Source organism: Mizuhopecten yessoensis, unplaced genomic scaffold, assembly GCF_002113885.1.
Source record: "Mizuhopecten yessoensis strain PY_sf001 unplaced genomic scaffold, ASM211388v2 scaffold10989_2, whole genome shotgun sequence".
NCBI lineage: Eukaryota > Metazoa > Mollusca > Bivalvia > Pectinida > Pectinidae > Mizuhopecten > Mizuhopecten yessoensis.
This window is the reverse complement of record NW_018408823.1, coordinates 239,380-262,964: the sequence shown is the minus strand read 5'-3', so window position 1 is coordinate 262,964 and position 23,585 is coordinate 239,380. Positions and strand designations below refer to the sequence as shown.

At 35.5% G+C, this 23,585-nt stretch overlaps 1 protein-coding gene across 18 annotated transcripts in view; it reads left to right on the top strand.

The window, feature by feature from the left end:
* The window catches only part of LOC110464458, a 255,107-nt gene that overhangs the window by 138,701 nt on the left and 92,821 nt on the right, over nucleotides 1-23,585 (top strand). For 10 of the 18 annotated variants that reach the window (XM_021519688.1, XM_021519687.1, XM_021519680.1 and 7 more), the window contains one exon: nucleotides 884-1,456. In XM_021519688.1, coding sequence (XP_021375363.1) covers nucleotides 884-1,456 — 573 coding nt within the window. Of the gene's footprint in view, nucleotides 1-883; nucleotides 1,457-8,600; nucleotides 9,011-9,376; nucleotides 9,440-12,122; nucleotides 12,696-13,084; nucleotides 13,136-13,605; nucleotides 13,645-14,876; nucleotides 15,441-16,421; nucleotides 16,500-19,754; nucleotides 20,328-20,986; nucleotides 21,038-21,507; nucleotides 21,547-22,425; nucleotides 22,990-23,585 lie in introns of those variants that run through there. The other 8 variants (XM_021519690.1, XM_021519692.1, XM_021519691.1 and 5 more) reach the window with 4 other exon arrangements.

The following is a 23,585-nucleotide window of genomic DNA, read 5'->3' as shown; positions in this document are numbered from 1 at the left end:
CCACCCCCCACCCCCACTTCACACTTCACCATGCGTGAACCTTTGTCATGACACTCGTGATGTCCTCTCTTTAGGCCTGCTACTACAATCCACTCCCTTTCCCAACTAATACCTTCGATGTAGACAGTAACTACTGAATGTTATAAAAATTCTAACAATAGTTTAAGTTTTTGCCAAAAATGCATGAGAAAGTGTCATGTTATAAGTGAGATGCCCAGTGATAAATACCCATTGATCGTTTCAGAAAAATATAAAACTGTAAATAGTTTGATCAATTTCGTCCATTAACTGGACATTGTAAAAATAAATGGCAGAACTTTCATAAAATATGTTACAGCTGATATTTGCTTATTTGCAAATCTTTATTTAACGTGACGCAAAAACATATCTTTTTATAATAGAGGGATACACAGTTGTCAATAGCTTTAAATACAACAGCTTTAACGATTTTTCGATTTTTTTGGATATCTTTATGGTGATATTTGTTGACTTAAATTCTTAATGTTTAGCTTTCTAGGATAGGTATTCAATAAAGTTAACAACGCTTCCCTTATTTACGTTATAATACCAGCTGATTAGAAGCCACTGTTTCGTTTCAATAGTATAAATTGATATTTGGGTAGCTATAATTTGAAAAGGTTGATTTATTTATTTTTCAAATCAAGGTGTAAAATTAATGCTACATCTATAAATATAATACAACTGTTATTTAAAATTAAAGACATTGACCAGTTTTTAGCGAAGCTATGTTTGATGTTAATGTTTTATTTTCCTGTTCTTATATCTGTGAACATTATGTTCCCAATGACGCAATCGCTGCGTGTCTAAAACTTGCTTGACATTACTGTTTCGTGAAATGTAATTACACTTCTAATATTTCTAGTGACAGAAGCCCCAACTCCACCACCTAGGGCATTCGATCTTATCATCGTGCTGGATTCCTCAGTAACCCCGGAGACATTCGAATGGATCCGAAATTATGCCAAAATGGTCGCTGGTCGACTAAGTATTGATAACGAGAAATTCCGTGTCGGACTCTTGAGGTACAGTACTGATCAGGCCGTTCAGTATCAACTGGACGATTACTTGACCAGGGATGGCGTTGTGGCTGCAATAGACGACGTCCAGTACAAGGCAGGCGAGACCAATACGGTAGGCGCGTTAGATTATGTTAGAAGGAGGATGTTCACACCAGAAAATGGTGACAGAGACTTCGCTAGAAACTTCATTCTCTTGATTACCGGAAATGACGAAAGCACAGACAGGTATGGGGCGTTCCGAGCAGCGGAGAAAAATGAAAATGACGGAAACTACATATACACAGTGGGAGTAGGACTCCGAGATCACAGCGAACTTGACGAGATATCGTCACACCCACTGGACGAATACCAGCGTCTGTTCTTACTGTCTGATCGACCAGAGGATATAGATGACGAGTTAGCTATGCTAGAAGCATGTAAGTATTATATAAATTCTTCGATATGAAGAGATTTCTGACTAGTTGAATATTCTATAAATATGTACCAAGTATATTGTTTATGAAAATGAAATTGAACAGACCTTCTACATGAAGTAGTTCCAGACAATTATCAATCAGATCTACCTAATTTTTGCTTACAGAAATATCTATTCAAATATTTAAAAGTTCATGTTTTATTTCGTATTTTGTTTCGTTTTATATATTTAAGTGCCCGAAGAGCCACCTGAAGGTTTCCGAGGACGACCTTATCCTCCGCCAGGTAAGTCGAAATTCATATGATATGTAATGTCAGATTCAGCTCAATAGGTACTTTTTGTCGCTTAATTAAGTGTAAATTGATTGTTTGTAGTTCTTTTGTCTGCCGTTGTAATGAGAAAAAAGTGTAAGCCTCTTGCAAAGTTCGTTTGTTGGTGGTATATAGGAATAAATATATCCGTCTGTCCATTATCCTTGTATGCGCAACTCTCCTCAACCATGTGTGAGATTGTTTTAACTTTACGCACTGAAAATACAGCGTATATAGATATTCATGGATAAAAGATTTGGCTATTCAGCTATTTTTTCTGGAGTGATGGCACATAAAACTCTCTGCTACAGAAACTGGGTAAGCGCCACTCCTCCTTAACAGTTAGTTGGCAACGATCCTTGAAAATTTTAAGTCTGCTGAAGTAACATTGTCAGCGCAAGCATGGGAACATATAGTTGTGAGCTGGCTCACCGTTTCTGTAGTCAATCTAGAACTTCAATAAGTGTTGTATAACACTTTCACATTATATTATTTTCACAGCTACGACTCCAATACCAATAACCCTGCCTCCTCCCGTGTCCGGTAAGTAAAGCTTGTTCAGTAAGACCAGTTTAAACTTGTTTTAATTTCCTTTTGAAACAACACTGCATTGAAAAACATAAATAAAGTTAAATTGAGCATTCGTCACATCAGTGCCTTTGACTTAATATTGGCCACGATATGTTACCATTAACAGTCATAATTTAATTATTGAAAAGCATTTATTGGGGTTTTTTTCATTTAGATTGTGCCTTATCCAAAGTCGATCTGATCATCATCATAGACGCCTCCACCAGTGTAGGACAAGATAACTACGATAAAATGCTGGCTTTCTGTAACGATTTCCTCAGGAACGCCGACATTGATTCTGGTAACGTGCGCGTGGGTGCCTTGATCTACAGTTCCGGGGTAGAAGTTCAGTTCAATCTAAATACACATTCAACTAGAGCTGACATAAACCAGGCTATCGATGAGATCCTCTACATTTACGGAAGTACAAACACGGCTGACGCACTGAGGACGATGAGGAACATGTTCAACGCCGCCGACGGAGATCGTGATGATGTTCCAAACATCTGTATCATCTTAACAGACGGTGTATCCAACATCAATTCCCGGAGAACCGTCCCGGAAGCCGACAAGGCAAGAGTTGTAGACATCCACATCTACGCTATAGGTATCGGTCTAAAGGATACCATAGAGTTAGACGGCATTGCCAACAAACCAGCATCAGAAAACAGCTTTAACGTGCAGACCTTTGACGAACTCAATGCACTTAGTGACCAGGTCTTCTCGTCTCTATGTCCAGGTATGTTAAACTTATCATCTAAACAATCTCGAACACTGACCAGATATATCTATGAGGTCCAGTGTGTTGCCTTAAGTTTTCTTCAGGGATTAATATATAAATATCAATAATCTAAAGGTGTACCCATTTTTTCCAGTGTATCTTTATATTCGTTTCAACTGTACATAGTTTCCGTCTGTTACTTTAATGTTTATATGTATCCTTTGTATAAGTCTTATTATCTTTTCTACCATTTGTACACGTTCTAAATTTGCTGTTTCAACATCAACATGATTTAACGTTGTTAATGTTGTATTGTATTTGTATTGTGTTCAGCACTTACCACGTTCACTATTTTGTCATTGCACCACTGTTTGATGAGTACTGTTGTGTATCAAGCACTTGTCAAATGTCAACTTGTTGTGTACATTGTTAGCACTTTCATTGTAACGAATACATGTGTTGTGTTTGTCTTTGTATGTATATGTAAACAGGCTTCAAACAAGAGGAGGAACCAACCACCACAACTGTCAAACCGCCGAGAGGTAACCACGATATCTAAACCAAATGCTTATCAAGTACTGATTCGTTGGGGGAAAACATATTAGAGTTGCAAATGATATGAGAGAATATATACTTTACAATGCTGTATTAATGTTTTGAATTTTTATCAATTTTTGATCATGTAACATATTTTATCCAAAAACATGGCGTCATATAAGCCTTCTGAGGATACGTTATCGCTAGATAAAGTTTACGTGCAAAATTAAAATCAATACTTTGGTGTACCATTTCTGAACATAAAACGGAACATGACTTATGTAAGAATGAAATTCAGGTCTTCTTCATCAAGAATGTGAACTATGTTGTACCGACACAAAGTCATGCTGTACGCAAGCACCTCTGAAATGCATTGCTTTTTAATTTCGTTTCTCTGATCACATTTAATAACGAACATAAATGTTTAAAAAAAAAGATTAGTCGCATCTAAATTTCAATCTGGGAAATGCAAAAGTGGGACTTGAATACATATTTAACCGTTATTAAAAGACGTTCTTAATGTTTTGGACCATTCAATAGTGTCTTTTATGCTAAATGATTCTGTTAATTACCTACATTCCAACGTGTATCCAGTGAGTTATGCCTCTGTCAGCAAAGTGTCAATCAGAAAACTAAGATATCATCGCAGTCTACCTCCTTCGGCAAGTTCCGTTATTTCAAAATCTCTGAAAAACTTTTTGGAGGTTGCGGTTAACTATTGTATAAATGTCCGTGCTTTCGTTTTCGGTATGATAAAACAGAGAATTGTTTTTTGGGAAATAAGTCTTGTTTTGTACAACCATAAAGGAGCAACATCACTCGATCATTTGATATTATTGTGTAATAATATAAAGCATAGTTTTATTTCAAAAGGACCTATGTATATTTTGGTACCTAATATATATTAAATATTAACACACACACACATCTGTATAGTTGAGAAATAGAATAGCAAACATACACAATATTATTTTGATCCTTAACTGTATTATACATTGTATACCAACTTGTTGTTTGATTTATTATTAAAAAAACAATGATTTGTATTTTAGTTACTGATCCCCCAACTACCACCACCACAACTACTACTACTACACCTGCGCCGACGCCACCACCTACAGCCTTCGATTTGGTCATCGTGCTGGATTCTTCCGTTACACCCGAAACATTCGAATGGATCCGGAACTACGCCAAGATGGTTGCCGGTCGACTTAGCATCGACAACGAGAAATTCCGTGTCGGTCTTCTAAGGTATAGTACTGATCAGGCCGTTCAGTACCAACTGGACGATTACTTGACCAGAGATGGCGTCGTGGCTGCCATGGACGATGTCCAGTACCAGACAGGCGAGACCAATACTGCGGACGCTTTGGAGTATGTGAGAACCCGAATGTTTAGACCAAACAATGGCGACCGAGACTTTGCGAGGAATTTCATCCTTCTGATCACCGGAAATGACGAAAGCACAGACAGGTATGAGGCGTTCCGAGCAGCGGAGAGAAACGAAGACGACGGAACCTACCTGTTCACGGTGGGAGTCGGACTCAGAGATCATAGCGAACTTGACGAAGTATCGTCACACCCATTGGACGAATACCAGCGTCTGTTCTTACTGTCTGACCGACCAGAGGATATTGACGACGAGTTGGCAATGCTAGAAGCATGTAAGTATCACTATCAAACATCCCGATATGAAATTTTTTCGACTCATATGTTGACATATTTTCCTACTGAAACGAGGTTTTCAGTAGTATAATGTGTACGAATGTTTTTTCTGCCACTAAGTGAATTAAAGACATTTTTCTTTATAATTTGATACAATTAATTGTCCCTGAGGGTGTCATTGAACGTGTCCTACCAGACTGAGATTTATTTTGCATTCAACTCCAATTTAGGAAATATTAAGTAAACATCTTTTAATGTATTAAAAGAGGTTATATACGTCATGAACTCTGTAATGTTTGCTTAATTTGGTTCAGTGGTGTGCTGTCATATTTTACTCCACGGTCGGGCTTGACATGTAGTCTGACGATCTAATAATATCCGTGATGCAAAGCTACAGGAGGTTTTCATGAAGGCTCCCAAGTATCAAGATACACCTGTTATCAATTACAATGTTAACTTCAAGATACTAATAGATTATATGGACGAGTACGCACTAAATGGCAAGACGGAAGCTGCTAAATGGGATATTATTTCAGAGTTGGTCAAATCAATGAGGTCAATCATTCAAATTCTTCTCAAAAACTTTCTTCAATTACAAATTGTAATCCCCCCCCCTTTACACTTCCCATTCATCTACCTCACTAAAGGAACGCATACGTTCTCTTTTTTTGCGAGCTTTCCTTTTAAAAACAAATAGTGCAAGGCGATATAAATTTATAGTTTAACATTAATTTTTAGCTTATTGCGTTAAACAAATGCCAAAATGATATACACTGAGGTTGACCTTGTGACAATTAATAAGTTCCTGGTTAAAAATACATTTGTTGAGCTCCGTAGCAAGATTTTCCAGCAGACTGTAGGCAATCCCATCGGAACATCTGTGCCCCTCCGCTAGCCGATTCGTTTTTGTTTTCATACGACGCTGAATCCATTGATGAGCTTATTAGGACTGGTAACAAAAACCTGGCCAAGTCCTCCAATTCCAAATAAAAATATATCGATTATGTGCTGTCTTTGAATAACAAGAATGACCTCCTTCTTTGATCTTTACTTACAGCAAGACAAACAAGGACGGTTCACTACAAATCTATTCGATAAGCTAGAAGGTTTAAACTTTCCAATCGTGATTTAACCCTTTCTTTATAAGAACATCTCTGCTTCACCTACTTACGGTGTTTACAAGTCGCAGTTGGTTTGGTGCTCAAATGTTTGCTCCAAAAATCATGAATTCTGTGATTGATTTCGACTGCTGACGGACTAACTTACAACAATGGGTTTCCAAAGATGCAGGTTGATGAAGATCATGGGCACATTTTATGGTCGTCATTAGGCACCAGACAATCATTACTTGGATTCGACTAATATTGGTATGGCGGATACCATCGATAAATCCTGGAACACCTAGTCTTATTATCCTTGAACTTGTTCAAGGGGTTTGTTCAAGGGGTTAAATGTAAATCTTCCCCTTGTTCAGTCTTTTGCATTGTGTTATTGATTTTGAGTTCTAACTGTTGTTTTGTTGACATTTAGATATTCTCCGTTGTTTTTTATTCATACTACTAATACTCCGTTTATGAGGAATAACCGTTACTGATCAAGAAAACTGACATCTGTTCGTTAATCATTGCTATCATGATTTTACTTTCAGTACCGGAAGAGCCTCCAGCAGGTTTCCGCGAACGTCCCTATCCTCCTCCAAGTAAGCATGCGTTTTTATCTGTACTGTAAACGGAGACTTTCGAGTATCTTTTATCAATGACAAAATATCTCCCATTAAAGTGGTATCTTAGTCAAATGTAGTTCAGTTCAGTAGTCTGTTTAGAACAGTCTTTCTGTTATATAAGATCAGATGTCATGAATTGTCATAGTACGGCACCCATTGTCCGTCCAGTTCAATCACCAGCTTTTTCCTTAAAGAACACAATGTTACAGTCGAACTTTGTTGAACATTATTTCATCAACATGATATGCAAGTTGTGTAAGTGACTGGGGCCACTTGTATAAAACATCTCAAAATTAAATCAATGTATTGTCTATGGGAAATCTTAGACTTGAGGAAATCTCAAGAGTTGAGATGTTTTATATAAGTGGGCCCTGTTCCCTTATGCCTACCAGAGTATGCTGAGGTAACATTTGGTATATTTGTCTATTCCAGCAACAACGCCGATTCCAATCACACTTCCACCACCTGTGTCAGGTAAGTCGATAGAAATTGGTTAATTGAAATATCACATGCAGGTCATGTTCCTTAATCGTAATAAATTGATACACAATTGTCCTCTTGTTCAAACGTAAAACAGGTATCCAAAACACAGTAGATACTGTGTATTTGTAAGCAGGACCTATATAGCTTTGGGTGCAAAGTGATTACCAGAAATACGAAGAAAAAGTCTCCTGGTAATAAACATGTTTATGATGCAAAATGCAAAACAATGTGAATGTCTGTTTTAGACCATACCTTCATTAAGGATATATCAGTGGTACAAATGCGCTAAAGAAGGAAATATATATAATTGTATTTATGCAATGCATAAAGTAATTTATATTATCTGGTTAGTATATGATATTTTTATTTGTTATATTTTGTGGGTTCCGGATGGAGGATAACTTTCCGTTTTTGAAACTAGTCCATCCCTTTAGAAGTAGTCACGTGATGTTTTGGTGTACTAAAGTCACGTGACCTGTGCAGAATATTTTTCCATGCTGAGATTTTGAAAAATCTCCTTAAAAATCAGCTAAAAATCAACACAAAGATTTATACATATGTTCGATTTCTGGCATTTAGAATAAATGCTCATTTTCGACAATTTAAGTGTTTGTTATTTTATCGACAAAAAACATAGCAGAGTATAACCTGTGTGTGCTGTTGGGTTTAATGCAGACTAAACACGATAATATAATGAATTCCGAACGAATCACAGTGTTATCACAGAGTTAAGGGCATGGGCTTACCAAAACCTTTAAAAAGTCATAAATATCAAACATTTAATCCAACAGCATGAAGCAATGTGTAATATCTATCTCAATACTTTACTGTAAAGGTCAATAAATCTGTTATTCTGTTTTCTTGCCTTCGAATGTTTTTCTATTGTGTACATATTTTTTAATTCTTAGTTTAAGATTCCTGATTCAATGTAGCGCACTGGATAAATACAAAAATAAATAAAACGAATGATGTTATTTTCAGATTGTGCCTTGTCGAAGGTTGATCTGATAATCATCATAGACGCCTCTACCAGTGTAGGACAAGATAACTACGATAAAATGCTGGCTTTCTGTAAGGGTTTCCTCAGGAACGCCGACATTGATTCCGGTAACGTACGTGTGGGTGCCTTGATCTACAGTTCCTGGGTAGAAGTTCAGTTCAATCTCAATACATTCAGCACGAGAAATGACATAAACCAGGCTATCGATGAGATCCCTTACATTTACGGGAGTACGAACACGGCTGACGCACTGAGGACGATGAGGAACATGTTCAACGCCGCCGACGGAGATCGTGATGATGTTCCAAACATCTGTATCATCTTAACAGACGGTGTATCTAACATCAATTCCCGGAGAACCGTCCCGGAAGCCGACAAGGCTAGAGTTGCAGACATCCACATCTACGCTATAGGTATTGGTCTGAAGGATACCAAAGAGTTAGACGGCATCGCCAACAAACCAGCATCAGAAAACAGCTTTAACGTGCAGACCTTTGATGAGCTCAATGCTCTCAGTGACCAGGTCTTCTCGTCTCTATGTCCAGGTAGGTTAACAGTGTGTTTGTATGTTAAAGACTTAATCAATCTAATGTGCAATTGTGTGTTTTATTTGCTATTAGACCGTATTACTTATTAAATTAAAATGCACTTTGCACCTATATCTTTTGTATAAAATCACATAATTGTGCTGTACTTTCCTGTCTGCTGATGTATTCTGCTGTTATGTGTCGATACACGTGTTTCTATGTATAAAAGCACTCCTGTGGGTGGTCTACCATAATGTGGAAATGTACATTTTTCGATTGTTGCAATGTATTGTGAAGCCTATACATGGTGGTACGTTAAGAAGTTAAACGTTAACATGTAAAACATTGTATTTAATGTCTGTGTCTGTGTATGTGAATCATCAGTCAAGCGCACCACTGAGCCCCCTCCTACTACAACAACCACGACACCGGCAACAACTACAACAGGTAAACATCGAGAATGTCCTTTCCAACTTAAGCATGCAATTTTACCTTGGTGTTATGATATATTTACATTCCTATTCTCCTCTTGGCATATATTCCCCCTTTTTATTTTTATTTCATAGTTTGATATGCTATAGATATAGAGACTTGTGCTCCCGGAAATCTCGTAACTTTCGCGAAGAAATATTGTGCGGCAAGGTCATCCCGAACGCTGGCGAATAAATGCTATACATGGAAACATATATCAAAACAAAATTATAATGCCGGGTTCCGTTTATAATTATTTCATACATCGATAAAAGCCAAATCAGCTATTTATAATAAAAATAAATAAAAAAATAGATCCTTAAAGTAATTTTTTTCTAATTATTACATACTTTTTTTCCTGATAAAATTAAGAAATCGTTTTCGTCTGACGTGGAATGTCAAAACAGTAAAAGGACATCATATCAAAGTGATCCTCAAAGTTCTGAAACTTAACCAGTACTTCCCATTTTCCCGAATTTCCTGGTACGTTCATTATTATTATTATTATTATTATTATCATATTAACACGGCGAAACCCTTAATATATGCATCAATCTTATCATTCACATCAATCGTAGTACTGGCAAGCAGTTATATTTCTGGGAGATGAATTTGTTTAGTGTATTGATTGTCTGAAGAAAATCCGGGTGAGTAATCCATGTTACCGCGATTTCAAGTAATCAGAATTTTTCACTACCAAAATTTGACAAAATCATATCATTATCCAGTAATTCGAACTGGATGTGTCGAATATTGATGATTCAAAAAAAGGATATGTCGAACATTGATTATTCGCAATAGAAGTGTCTAACATCGATAGGGCGAATTTGATGCATTACAAACACTGATAATAAAACAATTTCGATTCCTGATGCTTTTAATAGGTGTCAATAGATGTGTCAATCACTGCTAAATAAAATTAGATGTGTCGAACCACTGAAGATATCAGACCAAGTGCTTTGATAACGAATTAAGGTCACACTATTTCAGTACTGTACGTTTTGTGTGTGTCTACAAGTTAATTGTCTGTGTATGTAAATCATCAGTTAGGCGCACTGCGCTTCCTCCTACAATTATTACTACAACTAGCATGACGCCGGCTCCGACGACAACAGGTAAATGTCATAAATACCCTTGCTGTGTTAAGCATGCCTTTTTTATAATAAGCATATACAGCCTTTTTTCCTTCCAAGAAACGCCAGGAAGGAAAGCATGCAGGTGTGCTCATTTAGCATAATCTTGGAAAGAAATGAACTCCTAAACAAAGTTATTTGTTAAGTTCAATATTCAATTAATAAGAATGATTAGAACAAACAATGTTTCCCATATCATCAAACATGATAGAAGTGGTTATTAATAAATCCTTTGTACTTTACATTGGTTTATTTGTTTACATGTAAATATTTTGTTCATTCTTTGTACATATTTTCTTAGACACAAATTAACATACATTATTTAAACAAGATATGAAAAGTGTCTGTGTACAAACGCAATAAAATATATATTGAAAAATGATTAAAGTAAAACTCAGGTTTTGAGCACTAAACCAGCTTCTTTAACAACTGTTAGTGCGACCACCATCACACACGTTCTAACAACCACAGGTAAATAATGTGACGAGGGACCCGTTGTGAGCAGCATGCGTTTTACATACGTTTGTTATATTCGACCTTCTTGAAGTGTTTCAACCAGTTTCAAGCACTGCCGCCATTCTTCAACACGGATATCTCTAACATCCCTGTCTTGTGAAATCGCATTTTATTGTTAAAAAAGTCGAAACTGTTTTGATGTAAATGATTAATTATCAACAATCTGTCAACGAATTGAAAGGATTATGTAGAGTTCACTATAACCTGCTTCAACGATGCCATTGTGTCCTTCCTGTTGTCAATATTTAAAACACGACATCGCCAGACCTTGTGATATTAAGATGAATAGGTCAAACCCTATCCGAATTGCTCTAAACACATATTAACTTTTAACCATGCTTTATCGTATTGAAATGATTTTTATTCTGAGAGAATGTTCCCAAATGCATGTGCGTTTAAATACATTTTTGGTTCTTTTTTCTTTAAATTGACACACGAAAATTGCCTTAACATTTACTGTTCATATGCGTGGTGACCCGTTATTTAGGAACGATATTAAATAAAGCGAATTACAGGTGTATTTGTATAAAATATTGTTATTCGTCTGCGCGATTGAAATATGTTCGTCACACTAATGAATAAATTATATCTGAATGTCGATGCTTAATATTAAAAAACAGGTGATGCACAACATTTTAAAGAAGACAGTTTTGGTTGAAAAAGCACACATGTTGTCCAGCAGATTTTATGTAACCAGAATACGCATTGCTTGTTCTATTTTTGTTTCAAACTTGTGTAACTCTACTGGTGTAAGAATTGTAACAGAAAATCAAAATTAAGAAGTTCAACTATGCTTCGTCTTGATTGAAGGCACTTCTATTTTATCGTTTTGTTTAATGCCGCTAATATGTCATCTGCTGTTGTATCAAGTACAATATCACAGAAAAAAAATCTTGTTCATCCGGACTATATCCAACATAGTGTTATCCCTCAATCCATATAACGATGCATATGACTGTAATCAGCTATATTAAAAAAGGCATCATATTTATATTTTCATAATGTTCCAGTGACTGACCCCCCAACACCGCCACCACGTGCCTTCGACTTGGTCATCGTGTTGGACTCTTCAGTTACCCCCGAGACATTCGAATGGATCCGAGATTACGCCAAGATGGTTGCCGGCCAACTCAGCATCGACAACGAGAAATTCCGTGTCGGTCTTCTCAGATACAGTACTGATCAGGCCGTGCAGTATCAACTGGACGATTACTTGACCAGGGATGGCGTTGTGGCTGCCATAGACGATGTCCAGTACCAGGCAGGCGAGACCAATACGGTAGGCGCGTTAGATTATGTTAGAAGAAGGATGTTCAGCCCAGAAAATGGTGACAGAGACTTTGCTAGAAACTTCATTCTCTTGATTACCGGAAATGACGAAAGCACAGACAGGTATGGGGCGTTCCGAGCAGCAGAGAAAAATGAAAATGACGGAACTTACATATACACAGTGGGAGTGGGACTCCAAGATCACAGCGAACTTGACGAGATATCGTCACACCCACTGGATGAATACCAGCGTCTGTTCTTACTGTCTGACCGACCAGAGGACATCGATGACGAGTTAGCGATGCTAGAATCATGTAAGTCAATAGATACTACTGAACACCCTTCAACACGTTGAATACAGATTTTAATAAACACAATACACGTGATATCAATCTGAGTAAATATTAAACTATAATATCATACTGGCCTTCAAGTACATTATCATTGGGTTATTCTTGTTATTTTAATCATGATAAAACATAACACCATGCTGTTTGTCGTACTTTTCATTAGGAAATCTAAACAAACATCGTATGGAGTAATGTCCTGACAGGACCTTTCTTTACACCATTTTTGATGTTGTCCTGATTAAATAGCCCGCATTACGTCACCCTTGATAGGACCAACATATCAAAGATAGATTCTCGCAAAGTCTTATAAGTAATATCCATACATAATGTTTGTATATATTTAAAATTTACAGTACCTGAGGAACCACCCGAGGGATTCCGAGGTAGACCCTTCCCGCCACCAAGTAAGTGGATTGTTAAGCTTCATTCTGTTGAAAGTCCTATACTCTTCAACATGTTTGGAAGCAAACCAAATACAAACGTTAAGCGAGTTGTGAATGTACGTCTAAAACACTGTTAGGAATTGTCGGCCCAAAACAGAATGCTGTTTATTACATATATTTCAATAAGATGATTAACTTATATAGTTCTTCCTATAGTTTGAGTAATAAATAGAACAGCCAATAACCAGTTTCCAGCGTTATAATTATGACGTCACAATTGTAGTGTTGTTGACTTCACAATAATGACGCTAGAAATGGTAACAAATCTCGCATTATGTACAATATCAAATTAAGATAAGGACTCTCTCTCTCTCTCTCTCATATGTATGTATATGTTAATGCATTTAATCAATTATTTTTTATTAAATTTTTGTTTTTATTTCGATGGAAATTACGTAACATGGTTTCAACACATTTGTCTATATTTACAGCTACTACTCCCATACCAATAACTCTACCGCCACCTTCAGGTAAGATTGTTGTATCTATGGTTTTAGAGGAACTAACATATTTGCGTATAATTGTTTAAGTCTTAACTTGCATGATTCAAATAACAACTGTTTGGTTTGTCATTCGCATTACTCTTTTGATTGATCTTAATAACAAATGTTTGGACTGATCCATATAACAACTGTTAGGACTGATTCATATAACAATTATTTGGATTGATCCACATAACAATTATTTGGATTGATCCATTTAAAAAAATGTTTGGACAGATCCATGTAACACATGTTTGGACTGATCCATATAACAAATGTTTGGACTGATCCATATTACAACTATTTGGATTGATCCATATAATAAATGTTTGGACTGATCCATATAAAAAAATGGACTGATCCATATAACAAATACTTTAACTGATCCATATTACAACTATTTGGATTGATCCATATAACAATTTTTTGGACTGATCCATATAACAACTATTTTGATTGATCCATATAACAAATGTTTGAATTAAGCCACATATCAGCTCTTTGATTCATGATAAATTCATTGACTTGATCTTTGGATACGTCGTTTTTAATGTAACGGCCGTATTATAATCAAGCTAAAAACTGAAAAAGAAGAAATAAACAAATCTTTTTAGATTGACCTATTAAAACTTCTTGTTATCCGGGTAACAAGTATTTCGATTAATCTAGATAATATATGTTTAGATCAATTAATAATAAGTGTTTATATGATCTTCTCACTTGATCAATATATTATGTGTTTTGGTTGACAAACTATGATATTTATTTCTCCTAACTTGCAAGGAATTCTGAGAATTGTTCAACAAGTTACACTTTTATTAATTGAAAACCATTACGCTCTTTTAGATATCCTCGTATAACGGCAGCGTAATTCAAATATCTATGATTTGACAGCCAATTATGAAACCAATAACATAATTGTAATATAATGTTATTATGTAAGGATTTGACACTGTCGAGTTACATTACAACTTCAGGCTAGATTTATAAATAACACACAAAATGGAAACTTATTCCAGTATCATTTTTGCAGAATAGGACTTTTTCTTAACCACAGCTACCACTGCAATGTTGCTAAGTTAGCTTGATGTCTTTTTTTCTAAAAGTCTTCATCATGACGCTATGTCTACTATCTTAATTTTGACGAAACAATATACCTCGGGTTTTCACATTGTCTATTAATGAAATCACGAGAACAGTTTTCGAAACTCTGTTTTTAGATTGTGCCTTATCCAAAGTTGATTTAGTCATCATCATAGACGCCTCCACCAGTGTAGGACAAGACAACTACGATAAAATGCTGGCTTTCTGTAAGGATTTCCTCAGGAACGCCGACATTGATTCCGGTAACGTACGTGTGGGTGCCTTGATCTACAGTTCCGGGGTAGAAGTTCAGTTCAATCTCAATACATTCAGCACGAGAAATGACATAAACCAGGCTATCGATGAGATCCCTTACATTTACGGAAGTACAAACACGGCTGACGCACTGAGGACTATGAGGAACATGTTCAACGCCGCCGACGGGGATCGTGATGATGTTCCAAACATCTGTATTATTTTAACAGACGGTGTATCCAACATCAATTCCCGGAGAACCGTCCCGGAAGCAGACAAGGCTAGACTTGCAGACATCCACATCTACGCTATAGGTATCGGTCTGAAGGATACTAAAGAGTTAGACGGAATCGCCAACGAACCGGCATCTGAAAACAGCTTTAACGTGCAAACCTTTGACGAGCTGAATGCGCTCAGTGACCAGGTGTTCTCTTCTTTATGTCCAGGTATGACTTGCTATATGTATTTTACCATTTATAAGTGTTATGTTTTAATATTGGTGTACATGCCAACCTGCCATATCGTGTCGATCTATTACTGGCGCCTGAATGATTCAACCATATTTTTTTCAACCATCTATATAACGTATTTTTTGTATTTAAAAGCAACGAAAACTTCCTTGTTTTACCTTTTTCGCGACATTTTGTGGCCTGTTTCTTGGTAAAGCAACAGGGATACACACATACATATATAGATAGATATATTGTAAATGCTCTATTTCCTAAAAGACAAATTCCCATCGCGAGGATTCGGTTTGTGGGCTTCTAGATTAAACATGAAGATTTGAGTGTTTCATAATTTCTGTGATGTAATATTAACTTAATAAGCAACATCAAGGTTTCTTTTGTTATTATTTGAAGATCTTAATAGATAGGTTTAACACTAGATTGTCTTTAAAGGCTTAACCTTATTTACATCGCAACTTTCTGCTGGATCTATTTTTTATAACGTATATATATATATATATATATTACTATGTAAATATATATTTGTTATTGTCGTACATATTGAAATGCATTATTATCGCAATTTAATGCTTTAACGTTTGTAAACATCAACGTGTAGCTGCACATTATTTCACTGTGTTTAAAGTTTATGCACAAACACATATATATTGTATTGTATGTGTTGTACATGTAAGTCACTTTACACGTGTATTTATAATTGAATGTTGTTTTCTATAAGTAAAACCGTAAAAGACGCATCATTTCTTATCACTTTATGTTCGAATTCAAAGTTATATGTGTGTCTGTTAATTGTATTTCATAATGTTAATTGTATAGTATATGTAAGTTGTTTAAGAAACATTCGTTAAAAGCACAAAATGGTTTCACTCCACTTCACGATTAATATAAAACTTTGTGTTTTGTTGATTGTCGTCACTTCATGTCTATAACGAATGTGTGTCTGTGTATGTGTATCACCAGTTAAGCGCACCACTGAGCCCCCTCCTACTACAACCACTACAACCACTACAACCACGACACCGGAACCGACTACTACAGGTAAACCTACTGGACAACATCTCGCGGTTACGCATGACCTCGTGATAAATCAATTCCCCATCTTTTCGCCAGGTTTACGTGGATGACACTTCCTTAACCCACATTAGCATGAATTGAGACGATACGAATTACCAGGAGCCGATGGACTTATACATATATTTTTTTTAACATATACGTGTGTTTTATTTTAATTTTTTTTTTACAATTTTCTATATGTATTTTTATTATGGTATTACTATGCGTATTGTGAGTATTGTGTGCTTATTGTATACGCCAGCACATGTTGTCTTGTAGACTATACTGTAACGTGTCGATCAATTTGTGTATTTGGTGTCGTATTTGTTATTTCAATAATGTATTGTATTTTGTACGTCTGTAAATAGTAAATGTGGGGGTGGTTTGTGTAAACAACCTGTTATCCGTAGTTTGTGTAATTATACCGACGTATATAAATGCGTTTGTCTGTGTACTTATATCAAATCTGAACGAAATCAACATATTGCTGTTGTGACTGTCGAATGTGAACGTCTGTATTGCTGTATATACAAAATACCAAAACAGACAGTTACTGGTTTCTGTATTGTACGTTTGTGTAACATTTTGTAGTAGATGCATATTGATTTTGTAGAATTTCGCGTTTTTATGTTTATGTTGTAAACACATCTAAACATGCACATTAAGTATACGCAGTACAAGTTATGTTTGTCTGAAGTTTATTGCATGTATACGTAAAACACCAGTAATGCACAATAGGTATATGCAGTATAAGTTATGTTTGTCTTAAGTTTATTGCATGTATACGTAAAACACCTGTAATGCACAATAGGTATATGCAGTATAAGTTATGTTTGTCTTAAGTGTATTGCATGTATACGTAAAACACCAGTAATGCACATTAGGTATACGCAGTAGAAGTTATGTTTGTCTTAAGTTTATTGCATGTATACGTAAAACCCCAGTAATGCACATTAGGTATACGCAGTACAAGTTATGTTTGTCTTAAGTTTATTGCATGTATACGTAAAAAAACAGTAACGCACATTAGGTATACGCAGTACAAGTTATGTTTGTCTTAAGTTTATTGCATGTATACCCAAAAAAAACAGTAATGCACATTAGGTATACGCAGTACATTGCATGTATACCCAAAAGAACCAGTAATGCACATAAGGTATACGCAGTACAAGTTATGTTTGTCTTAAGTTTATTGCCTGTATACGTAAAACACCAGTAATGCACATTAGGTATACGCAGTACAAGTTATGTTTGTCTAAAGTTTATTGCTTGTATACGTAAAACACCAGTAATGCACAATAGGTATATGCAGTATAAGTTATGTGTGTCTAAAGTTTTTTGCCTGTATACGTAAAACACCAGTAATGCACATTGTGACTGCTGCATCTACTAAACCCTACCTACAATCACTTTTAGTACATTGACAGATGTTTTTATTACATCATGTATAACTTAAGGAATGGAAATACGTTTCTAAATCATGTCATTTATATATGTTATTGATTGTTTATTGCATGGTGTGTGTCTTCAATGGAACTATCGTCGTCAACACGATACTCTATATATTAAATAATGCACTTGTATAGAGATATATAATGTTCAGTTCGCGTCCTAGTATTTAAACATAATAGTTTACCAACAAAAGTATGTCAAACCTATATTTCTCATCTGAGAAATTCTCATCAATGGGGCTAGATTGTAAATATTGTTAAGAACCAAAAATATGTATTTTCAATTATATCGGTTTCATAAATCAGATTTTCATTTAAAAACAACAACTTGGTAATCCTTAAATGGTTGACATAAGAAAATGACTATAACGGTAATATGCGTCCGGTAAATATATAATTAAAAAGTAAAAGGTGTATAATGTCAGAGACTGTCGGTTTGAAACATAAATATTAAAGAGCTTTAAAATAAGCAATACCATTAGAACATACCACGTCGAACCGTAAGATAACAATCTTATTAAAATAAGCTTCAAAACATTAACAAGAATGTAATATTTTGACTCATCTTGCATCAAAATTTAACTTTTTAAGGAATCTGGTGCCACTGATGAAAACTGTTGCTATGATTTGGAAATAATTTTGCCTACAGAATAGCTTTGATCATTCTTTTCGAAACACTGATACAATTTCTAACTACGAATTGGAAACATTCATACCGGCATGAAAATACTTCAATAAATCATTTTAAAGAGGAAGCACATATTTTACAAATTTTGAATAAGAAGATAATAATTACAACAAAATAAGAGAGACATTAAATCGACAAATGGGCTCAGGGGGTGAAAAGGCAACGAGAACAGTAATATCCAAAAAACAATTAAGGGAGATCACTATATGCTTGCATAGAAAAAACCACAGTGGATTTATTTAGTGTTTGTGTACAGTGGGACTTGGATCCTTAAGTTGGGCAACAACATATTCCGTTCTTTTATTACTATCAAAACGAAATCTAAGTACATCCATCTTAACAAGGCAGCTTTTTAAAAATATATTGTGTATAATTAACCTCTGAATATTTATAAAGCCACTGGATATTAAATACTTCGATACGCTTTCATAAACTGTTTAGTCAACCTTAATCCTGCATGCACAGGGCACGAATTTGAATCTAATCAATCTACATAGTCTGAATCTGCTAAAAAAAACATTGAGGGTGTAACCAAATGTTCTAGATTCAATAACACTGAATTGCATTTTTTGTTCTTGCATCATATTAAATAAAAAGATGAAGAATAATGCACATGGATATAAAAAGGATATGATTTGGGTGTTTTTTTCATTTCATTGTATCACGTATGTGATGCAGATCAACTATTGTTAAGTACTCATGTAATAACAAATACGATGCCGAAACATAATAAATCTTTATTAAGCAACAATATGCAAATGTGAAAGCATACAAGTATCTTGAGTCATTCTTGCATATTCGGTCGAGTTCGTTTCATTTCTTTTTTGTTGTGAATCAATAATATAAGCTTAAAATACAAACAAGTTTTTCTTTTGTTCTTATAAAGAATCTCAATCATCATATTTGTTGCATATCATTGAATAGGTTCATGAAAAATAACATTAGATGGATTAAATTTGCCGGAGATGATTTGACACGTATTTATTCTTGAACTAAATGAATAAAGCAATTTATTTTTATCTACATAAAATGGTCGTAACATTTAATTTAACATTTTATCAAATTTAAACAAACAGAAAAAAATAATTTCTGGTGTTACAGTAACTGATGCTCCGACACCGCCACCAACAGCCTTCGATCTCGTCATTGTGCTTGATTCTTCGGTTACACCTGAAACATTCGAATGGATCCGGAATTATGCCAAAATGGTCGCTGGTCGACTTAGTATTGATAACGAGAAGTTCCGTGTTGGACTCTTGAGGTACAGTACTGACCAGGCCGTTCAGTACCAACTGGACGACTACGTGACCAGAGATGGCGTCGTGGCTGCCATGGACAATGTCCAGTACCAGTCAGGTGAGACAAACACAGCCGAAGCCCTAGAGTATGTTAGGACTCGGATGTTTAGACCAAACAATGGCGACAGAGACTTTGCTAGAAACTTCATCCTCCTGATAACCGGAAATGACGAAAGCACAGACAGGTATGAGGCGTTCCGAGCAGCGGAGAGAAACGAAGATGACGGAACCTACCTGTTCACGGTGGGAGTGGGACTCAGGGATCACAGCGAACTGGACGAGGTATCGTCACACCCACTAGACGAATACCAGCGTCTGTTCTTACTGTCTGACCGGCCAGAGGATATTGACGACGAGTTAGCTATGCTAGAAGAATGTAAGTAAAAAAACATCTTAGTATGCTATATATCAATCATTATGTCTGATTTCGTTACATCTAGTTATATCTTGATTTCATTACCCGAACCATTGTTACTTACGGAAACATTGTATATACCCTGAAGTAAGTAAGTTGTTCTTAATCAGTTGGCTTGGTTGGCAATAAATAAACCTTGATGTTTCTCAAATCTGTTGATTGCTCAAAAAGCTAGGCATGAGTCTCATTTAGAAAGATATGAATTTTAAATCGTCGACAAATAATGTCACTGTTGAAATAAAAACTGTCAGGGTACGGAATTTTTCATGATTGCTGTAGTAACACCTGTACCGGATAGACATGTTGCAAATACTTTAAAAGCATAAATTAATAAAATTGTGAAAATGGCGACAAAAGTACATTTTTTTGACAATAGCATGTTGATCAAGAATTGCATTCTTTGTATTTAGATATTATACATTTGATTTTCTTAATAAAAAAAACGTGTTATTAAAAGAAACATTTCATGTTGGTTCACATCAATGCCTCCCAATTTGCATTTTGTGATTCATTACGATATATAATTTTGCTACAGTGTGTGAACATTCCATATAAACAATAGGGTCATATAAACATAATTTTAATTATCACAATTAAGATATTATTTCCTGGCTTTGTAGTACCAGAACAGCCACCTGCAGGATTCCGGGGCAGACCCTATCCACCACCACGTACGTACAAGACGTCCTTCTGTTTCTGAATGAGTAAACATACTATCATAGTAACTAATCACTTCAGACACATTCAGCTTTATTTCTTAAAAACATAGTAAGTTCGTTGTTCATGATTAGTGTGGCGTTCTCTGTTATTATGTGCTGTGATTGTAGACTGGTAAATAAAGTATTCAACTAAGGAGACATAGATGTAATATTAATCATTTTACCCATTTACAAGGATATCGGTTGTCTGCTCCCTGTCTGATCCCGAGGCCTGTTACAAATATTGTATTCCGAGTAGGGTCGGAAGCCGAAAATAACACATTACACATAATAATTGGACTGCTTTAATGTTTTAGTGTTAGTAATATTAGTAAAAAGTCGCAGTATACAGTAGTTAAACAAACAAAACATAAACAATAACTTATGAAATTACATTTGAAGAACAATCACCTGTGTTAATTATTTTTTTATTTTTTATACAGCTACTACTCCAATTCCAATAACATTACCTCCGCCATCAGGTAAGAACAATTTCATGATTAAGCGATAATCACTAGACAAAAACATAGTGTCACGCCTTAATTCGAACTTAGAAATGATAACAAAATAACAAAGATAATATGAGAATATGCCCCGAAAGGGAAAGCACTTTCTGTTTCGTCGACGTCGCCTACCATGTAACTCGTGGGTTTAGTCCCACTAATGCCATGTTGTCGAAGCGAGAACCACGGCTATGACAACGAGACTACGTGGCACACTTATGAGTATGATCAAAATCATCGACCTTCGTTGTTTTTTCAGTTGGTATGTTAGACATTGTTATTGAAATTGAATTTAAAAAAAGAAATATGACTGATTAAATATGAATTTAAAACCATTGATCGGAATCATATCCAAATTGAAGACAAAAAGACCTTGTATTTATTGTATGGTATGAGCACTACCATTGTAGCTTATAGCCTCGTTGCATGTTAAGTCATACTAGTAATGCGTAATATCAATCTTGCTTGAACTAGTTAATTTCATTCTAAATCAATTTTATCTGTGAGTTTGATTCAAGATGGGATGAAATGCATTTCAGATATTCATACATACAGTATACACCGTGAGTACACTGCAGATGTAATATATGTTCAGGTATATAGCATAAAATAAGGTTCAGTTAACTGGGATATTAATATATATTAAACATAGATTAAACATTTGATTCTATTAACGGTGTTAGTTGATGTAAAAACAAACAGTATAAAAAGGTCAATAAATCTGTTATACTGTTTTCTTGCCTTTAAATGTTTTTCTATTGTGTACATGTTTTTTAATTATTAGTTTAAGATTACTGATGCAGTGTAGTGCACTGGATAAATACAAATATAAACAACAAAAATTGATGTTATTTTCAGATTGTGCCTTATCGAAGGTCGATCTGATCATCATCATAGACGCCTCCACCAGTGTAGGACAAGATAACTACGATAAAATGCTGGCTTTCTGTAAGGATTTCCTGAGCAACGCCGACATTGATTCCGGTAACGTACGTGTGGGTGCTTTGATCTATAGTTCCGGGGTGGAAATTCAGTTCAATCTGAATTCACATTCAACCAGAGTGGAAGTGAACCAGGCTATCGATGAGATCCCCTACATTTACGGAAGTACGAACACGGCTGACGCACTGAGGACGATGAGGAACATGTTCAACGCCGCCGACAGAGATCGTGATGATGTTCCAAACATCTGTATCATCTTAACAGACGGTGTATCCAACATCAATTCCCGGAGAACCGTCCCGGAAGCAGACAAGGCGAGAGTTGCAGACATCCACATCTACGCTATAGGTATCGGTCTGAAGGATACAAAAGAGTTAGACGGCATTGCCAACAAACCAACATCAGAGAACAGCTTTAACGTGCAGACCTTTGACGAGCTCAATGCTCTCAGTGACCAGGTCTTCTCATCTCTCTGTCCAGGTAAGTAATGAAAAGAATGACTAGAATTTCACAAAAATAGAACAATTTACCTAAATATGTCCAGGTAACCGAACTATATATTCCAAAAGATTTAATATTATTTATATAAATATGCAAAAGAAATATTTATGCCAGTGAACAGAATTTGTTATTGCTTTTGCTAACCTGTCAAACAATTTGACAAGCCTTCATCATATATGTATTTGTTCTATTTATTAATAATATATATACTTCTAAATTATGCATAAAGAAGTAATTTTACGTTAATTAATTTAACACACTGTTTCGCTGTGAGTCGTTTGAATTCATTTGGGCAGCATAACTATCCCCGCGTCCTTAGCTGATCTTATATAGCATATCTATCAAATAGTTAGTCATAATGATAATTGAGCGAAGTCTTAATTGTACAACGTTCCTAATCATCAGTTCTGATAAATCTATAAATTGTATGGGATACAATTGCCCACGATTCGTATCTAAAACAAAACATATTTGCCACAATCAGAAACTTCTGCACACATATTTAATTATGAATACCAAGTCCGAGTCAAATAGTAAGCTGACAGAATTACACTATCGATGTTTCACGGGTGGAC